We start from the raw sequence: 7,802 nt of genomic DNA on the forward strand, positions 1-7,802 counted from the left end.
ATTATAGCATGAAAAATTGACGAACAATTCTTAATATGCACTGCTCTCAGCCAATCAGAATCCAGTAAATTTTTCATGTATATTTTAAAAATCATATTGGATGATTCTAATCATGTGATCAAATCGCCGATACGGCGATATTGCCCTCAATCAGTGACGCCATTCGGTCAACATGGCGGACTCCTGTAATGTTGTTTTACTTCCCTCGGTAAAAATTGAACCTGTTTTAGATGAAGACAATGACTTGTCCTTGGAAACGACACTTGAATCCCCATCGTGTGATTCTCAAACGCGTTTTGGTGATACCTCAGAAGAAGAAATACAGCGCCTACTGGAGGATAAGAATACCGCTAACACCAAGAAAGCAACGAAAACAGCCGTCAACATCTTCAGAGAGTATCTTCGCGAAAAAGGATTGGATACGTGTTTTGAGGACTTTGACAAAAATGTTCTTAATAATGTGCTGAAGAAATTCTATGTTGAAGCACGAAAAAGAGATGGGGACTTCTATAAAAAGTCTGCTTTGAGTTCAATTCGTTTTGCCCTGAGTCGGCACTTGCAGTCTACTCGAAATATCGACATCATTAACGATCCAGAGTTTCGTGTTTCGGCTGAAGTGTTTCGTGCACAAGCAGTGGAGCTCGTACGTCGTGGAAAAGGTTCCATAGACCATTTCGCCGATATAACGCCTGATGATTTAAAGAAACTCTATTTCAGCGATATTTTGAACGTCAATAGTCCAGAGGGGCTTTTAAGGAAGGTGTTCTTTGACTTGATGTATTTGGCAGGCTCAAAAAGGAGCCGAGGAACGTTGAGAGAACAAACTAAGGATACTTATGGCATTGCCGAAGACTCGGAGAAAAACTTAAAGTTCATATATTTAAAGAAGAAATCTCTTGGTTTAAATAGTTATCCGTGGAAGATCTACGAAAAGAAAGGTCAGCCATTTGTTATTGTTGTTGGGTATTCCTGTCTTAGGGAAAAGCCTACATATCATATTACGTTCTGTCATTGAATTGTTTACTTCTGTTTAGAATTAGGGGGGAAAATATATCAAAAAAAGTTTACATGCTTTCGTGAATGAAAATAGGATTTTTGAACTGATTATTACAATGGTTTGATTATCACTATTTCATCTGTTTTTGGTTTTCGTGGTCTCAAATAACATAACTAATAACGCTATCTGATTTATTCAAACGCGAAGAACAATGAGCCAGCACGAGCCGGCGAGCTCTTCAAAAAAAAAAAGGAGTGAAAATTAATTCCAAATCGAACGTTAAACTATATGATTACTCATTAATAACATACCTTAAAAATTTACATACAATCTTTAATTTACGCTGCAGTTCAAATTGCTCTTTTTGCAAAAGCACTGCTCTCAGCCAATCAGAATCCTCTATAGTATTAGAAAGGAATACGTTTTTTGAAATTTGTGTCTTAAAAATGCGAGTTTTCAACATTTGACGAATTGGCTGTCTCAGGCAGGACATTAGTACATATTCAAATGGCTAATAGTTTTTGGTGTAACATTCCTTTTACTTTTTAGAGTGCTGATAGTCTCACTGTTGAATAGTTAGATAAATTTATCTAACTTAGATAACTATTTAGTTGAGGTCACCTAAAATAGTAAAAGCGCACCTAATAATGGTCATGCTAATCCGGGGGGTTGTTTTACCAGAGAATGAGTGAATAGACATTCATTTGTATCATCATTTCTCCCCCTGATCTCAGTAGCTGTTTACTCGTAGTTTCAAATTTAGGTCACTTCAGTTAAAATAGTAAATAACTTATCTAACTTAGTTGACGTCACCTATTCAACAGTGAGACTAAAAGCACTCTACTGTGGCTACTAAGTCCGTAACACCACAGAAAGCCCAACATTTCTCATTCCATAAAGTTCAGAAATAAATTTGTTGTTCTCCTGTGAAACTATTGCTTTTTCAAATAATATCTTACAACACACATAAACACATAAAACAAAACATATATTTCCCATTACCAATGTTAATTTAAGTCCTAAAGTTCATAAAATCGATATCAACATTTCGTTCTATATATATGTAAACCTTTACTTTTAGCATTTACATTTTCACTAGCGCCTTTTTTAATTCTTGTTGTATTTGATTTAGGAAATGTAAGATGTCCAGTAGCAAATTTTGCTAAATACCTTTCGAAGCTGAACCCTTTAAGCTCTTTCCTGTGGCAAAGGCCAAAGAAGAATGTACTTATGGAAGATGATGTTTGGTATGAAAACTCTCCATTAGGGCACAACACTCTGGGGAAAATGATGGACACCATGTCTCGAGAAGCAAGACTTTCAAAGATGTATTCCAATTACTGTCTGAAGGGAACTCACGCCTCATTGCTAAATGATCCCACTCTTCAAAACTCCATGCTTTTGATCAAAACCAAGTTAATCTCTGAAAACGGACATGCTCTTCCTAAAATAGTTCCAAAACCAGCATATAGTCTGTCAGCTATTCCATGTGTTTCAATAGCACAGCCAGCATCAACAATGCAAACAGTTGCTACATCAAATCAAAGCCTACAAGAAGAGCATTCATTTGTTCTGAGTACTAATGATCAAAAACAATCTACCCCGCTGAACACGCCATTAACAAGCAGTATTGGTGCTTCTTCAAATTCTCATCAAGTTATTCTTCCTCTTACATCAGCAACATCACAGAGCCAAATGGTTGGGCCACCTGTAGTGGTATCAACATATGGCTCACTTTATTCTTTGGTAAGATTTCTTTTACTGATTTTATATTTTGCAGCTGACCCAAAGGTACCACTGAAAGAAGTTTGGATTGGATACTTCTATTTTACAGTGTCAGAGCATCATGGCAATTTCAATAGCTATTAAGCTATTTTAGCTTCAAGGGCTATTTTATAAAAATGCTTGATGTTAACAATTATGACAGCAAATATAAATCCAGTGCTTTTGTTTTGGTGTAAGCTAAATTAAATTTGGTGTAAATAAATCAGTTAGATATAGACACAGTTATTTAATCCAAATGATAGGAACAGGATTTAATTGAAGATACATTGTCAGTAGCTTAATTACATATAATAAGAATCAGTGTTTTGCAATCTAGGATTTTCAATATTTACCGTTGACAGTTCTCATATTTATTCATATTTATTTCAAGTTTGTATTACCTCTTAAATATTATTTAGTTTTTTTCTGTTTTCTGCATTTAGATTATTTCGTTGAACGTTCTTAACATGTCAGCCCTCAGCTTGGGAGACTGGGCAATCACTTCCTGAATTATCAACAATGAACAAATTATACTATTATATTCTATTTCATTCTATTTCATTCCTATTCTGTTGTGTTCCATTCTCTTCCTATTCTGTTTTATTCTATTCCATTCTATTCCTATTGTTTTCTGTAGTATTATATTCCATTTCATTCCATTCCTATCTATTTTTTTAAGGCTCCACACCCTCAGAGTAAAATGCCAGGAAGTCCATTAACAACACATGTATTGGATACTTCATCTGGTACCCCTGCAAGACAACTACCAGTCAAAGTTTTTTATCATGAAGAAGTACAAAACGGCAGCTCATGGAAGGTTATTGCTTCAGGGTAAGGAGAAAAACCATAATGATAAGTAGCTAGGTAATTGCATGGTTTACATTCATGTTTGACATTAATACCACATTCTCAAGTGATATTTCGAAATTCATTGCAATTTCTTGAGACAGAAGCTATGTAGGATCATTATAATATAAAGATCATGAAATCATCATCCATCTTAATATGGGGAACATTGGAGAGAAAGATAATTAAATTTCACCATGTTTTGTTGTGTGGACACACTAACTTGGAACACTTGAAGAAAGTTATCCAATCATGACATATAGTGAAGACAAAGGAATCAAACTTAAGTCAACCAAAAAAGCCTAGATAAATCTCATAAAAGGGGGATTCAATGGAACCTGCTACTACATTTGTTTATGCAAACAACACTTTTATGATCAAGGGCAATAATGGTTTGCATAATATGTTAACTTTTTCATGTCTTGTAGTGCAACAAATGGGGATGGAAGAGTACCAAATCTTCTAACTCAAGAAAGATTTAAATCAGGCCATTACAAGATAAAATTTGATACTGAAACCTACTATAAATCTCTAGCAGTTGAAGAATACTTTTATCCATATGTCGAGGTAAGTGGGGAAAAGAATAGTCTGAGTCAAAAGTGCAATAAAGATTATTTTTACATTGATATTTTTTCATGGTTTTTGGTTTCTTAATTTACAATCTTCTATTTAATATATAACATACAACAACAACAGCAACATTGAAATGATAAAAGCATAAATAAATGTACATTTCAAAAAATAGATGTGGTCAAGTATCCTCATTAGACTTCCAATATGATTTTAACTACTTTTTAAATCTTGTCATAAATTTTTCCACTTTCTCCAATAATCATTCTCTTGACCTTTAGATTTGGCCACATTAAGTTCAGTATTTATTCTATTTCTCAATTAAAAAATAATTATTTTAACAGAGGGCATTAAACTCTCTCAGTAAATGATATATTAAAAGTCAAACTCAACAAAAGCTTTGAATGCTTTATTCTTTGTCAAGTGATAAACCATTGAGTCAGAACGTTTCACTGGTGAACTTTGTACCTCATTTCCATAAAACACTGACAATGTCAATCCAAATTCCAAATATGGTTTTGCTAGGGCTTGCAGAATGATTAGGTCCAGAAAAAAAAAAAACCACGCAAAAAACTTACAAAAAAATGCCTAGGAGTAAAAGGGTTGATCAAAAATCTTAACAGTATATCACTTGACTGAAAGAGCATCTAAAAGTGATGAGTGAGCTGTTAAAGTTAAAATGGTGTGGCTTTTTTTCTTTTGAGTTATTACGGAATGAATTTAGAGATATTACTATCAGAACTTGGGGGTCTGACGCATACGGCCCTCTTTACTTATTGAAAATTTCTTTTCTCATTAAAAAATTATTAGAATTATAAAGCCAGGGGGATACTCCAAGGGATTACAGGGATGATCCTGACCAGTATGGTGGAGCTTATTGTCATGAACAGGATGAATCCCGCTTCCGGTGTCATAGTCAGTTATGTTCTTTGGAGGTTTTTGTTTAAAACATGATAGCGAGATGAATGATAAAACAGGAACTCAGTGCAAATAAAATTATCTCTTTAGCATTAAACAGGTTCATACACATTTGAGGTTTTTTTTTTTTGTCATAAACAGGGTAACCCTTTCAGAATTCCAGCGGAACACCCCTACCAAAATTCTGGCGGAGTAACCCCCCCCGGTATAAATCATGCTGTGTTAGCCTATAACTAATATCAGACCAAATAATTTTGACAGCATTGTTTGGAAATGAAAAATTAAATAAGCTATGGAATGAAACCCGTAGCCTCAGTATTGTAGTGCGATGTGTTATCAACTACACTATTGAGACAACCACTCTGGCAATGCAGCTGTTTAGCAGTGTTGTAGTTGGTTAAAATGATCCCAGGAATGTTAAGTTGAGAATAGGGAAGCCATTTTGTTACCACAGGGGGGACATGGCCCGTTCACCCCTCCCCCCTCCCCCAGCCTATGCCCCCCGCCCCCAGTCTATGCCCTTGATATAAAAAGATGTTTCCCCAAGACTCTATTGTTGTGTCTCTTGTCATGCTGACATCTACCTGATAGGCCTTTTGCAACAACAACACCTTACCACCCGTAGAAAGAGACATTGTGTCAAAATGAACACCAGAAATGGAAAGAGCACCTCGATATTAGTAAGAAGGCAAAGTTTCAGCTTATTATAACATGTAACACAGGAGAAATGGCTTTAAATACAAAATCTAATATTTTATATGGATTTGTTTGGGGAAATGTGCTTGATTTTCCCTTAAAAATCCTTATAAATTATTTGATTCTAGATTCAATGCCATTTCTCCTATAGTCAACATTATAAACTAAAACTTTGCCCTCTGACTAATATGAAGCCTTTAGGACTACACTGGGTAAAAGCTCATCTTAACAAAGGAATCATACTCAAGGGAATGATACATAAATTGCAAGGGGAAATGTCCTAAAAGTCAGTTTAGGTCTGATGGCAAGAAAATGCGATTGTGCCAACTAAAAGAATAATCTACTCATGTGCATTTTTGTTTTTTCTAGATTGTATTTACTATAAAGGATCCAAGCCAGCATTACCATGTGCCTCTTCTGTTAAGCCCATTTGGATATTCTACTTACAGAGGGAGTTAGTATTTCATTATCAGTAATAAAACATCTCGCTTGGTTATCGTCCTCTTTATTAAAAATTCTTTGTCAACGTGATATTGTCGTATTTTAGTAGGTCAGCCGTTTACAATCACGTAAGACATAGCATTTTATCCTCACAGTCAATCGGGCATTTATCGGGAAGTTTTACATGACAAGGTTTTACAAAAACAAGCGATATACAGAATGATGAAGAATGTCAAAGGATTTTATCGTTACAGTGGTGTAATGATAATCATTTATTTGTATGTCAATGCTGTTTTCCAAACCAGTTTGCCAGGATTGAATAATGACCAGTTTGGTTCTGTTATTTCTATCTTTTTACATATGTTTATAATAGTTCCTAAATATTCACTAAAACTGCTTCCTGAAAAGTTGTTTCACAGTATTAGGTTGCTTTATACAAGCGTAATAAAAAGTATTTTCCATCAAAGACTTTTGAGTATTAAAATAAAACTGAGCACCCTGGTCAGTCATGTGGGATATTGGTGTTGGGGTAGAATTGTTCACTACACCCGAGTAATCTCTCCCTTAGAGCTGTTGGTCTCATCACCCTGGTCAGTCATGTGGGATATCGGTGTTGGGGTAGTAATGTTCACTACACCCGAGTAATCTCTCCCTTAGAGCTGTTGGTCTGATCATCCAGTTCGGTAATGTGGGATGTCGGCGTTGGGGTAGAGATGTTCACTACACTCGAGTAATCTCTCCCTTAGAGCTGTTGGTCTGATCATCCAGTTCAGCCATGTGGGATATCGGTGTTGGGGTAAAAATGTTCACTACAATCGAGTAATCTCTAGCCTCCCTTAGAGCTGTTGGTCTGATCATCCAGTTCAGTCATGTGGGATTTCGGTGTTGGGGTAGAAATGTTCACTAAACCCGAGTAATCTCTCCCTTGGAGCTGTTGGTCTGATCATCCAGTTCAGTCGTTATGGATATCGGTGTTGGGGTAGTAATGTTCACTACACTCGAGTAATCTCTCCCTTAGAGCTGTTGGTCTGATCATCCAGTTCAGCCATGTGGAATATCGGTGTTGGGGTAAAAATGTTCACTACACTCGAGTAATCTCTAGCCTCCCTTAGAGCTGTTGGTCTGATCATCCAGTTCAGTCATGTGGGATATCGGTGTTGGGGTAGTAATGTTCACTACACTCGAGTAATCTCTAGCCTCCCTTAGAGCTGTTGGTCTGATCATCCAGTTCAGTCATTATGGATATAGGTGTTGGGGTAAAAAAGGTTCACTACACTCGAGTAATCTCTAGCCTCCCATAGAACTGTTGGTCTGATCATCCAGTTCAGTCATTATGGATATAGGTGTTGGGGTAAAAAATGTTCACTACACTCGAGTAATCTCTAGCCTCCCTTAGAGCTGTTGGTCTGATCATCCAGTTCAGTCATTATGGATATAGGTGTTGGGGTAAAAAAGGTTCACTACACTCGAGTAATCTCTAGCCTCCCATAGAACTGTTGGTCTGATCATCCAGTTCAGTCATGTGGGATATCGGTGTTGGGGTAGATGAATAGTCGCGCTGGTTCACTGT

At 36.2% G+C, this 7,802-nt stretch overlaps 1 protein-coding gene across 1 annotated transcript; it reads left to right on the top strand.

The window, feature by feature from the left end:
• Window positions 1–122: 122 nt before the first annotated feature.
• LOC116300288 (uncharacterized) lies at window positions 123–6,698 on the top strand. Its single transcript, XM_031709124.2, has 5 exons — window positions 123–938; window positions 2,130–2,743; window positions 3,441–3,592; window positions 4,036–4,174; window positions 6,161–6,698. The coding sequence occupies exons 1-5, from the start codon at window positions 173–175 to the stop codon at window positions 6,248–6,250; spliced, it is 1,761 nt and encodes a 586-aa protein (XP_031564984.2). The 5' UTR covers window positions 123–172; the 3' UTR covers window positions 6,251–6,698.
• The last annotated feature ends 1,104 nt before the right edge of the window (window positions 6,699–7,802 follow it).

Source organism: Actinia tenebrosa, unplaced genomic scaffold, assembly GCF_029948245.1.
Source record: "Actinia tenebrosa isolate PJP-AT-01 unplaced genomic scaffold, QUT_ActTen_1.0 PGA_scaffold6__47_contigs__length_16458017, whole genome shotgun sequence".
NCBI lineage: Eukaryota > Metazoa > Cnidaria > Anthozoa > Actiniaria > Actiniidae > Actinia > Actinia tenebrosa.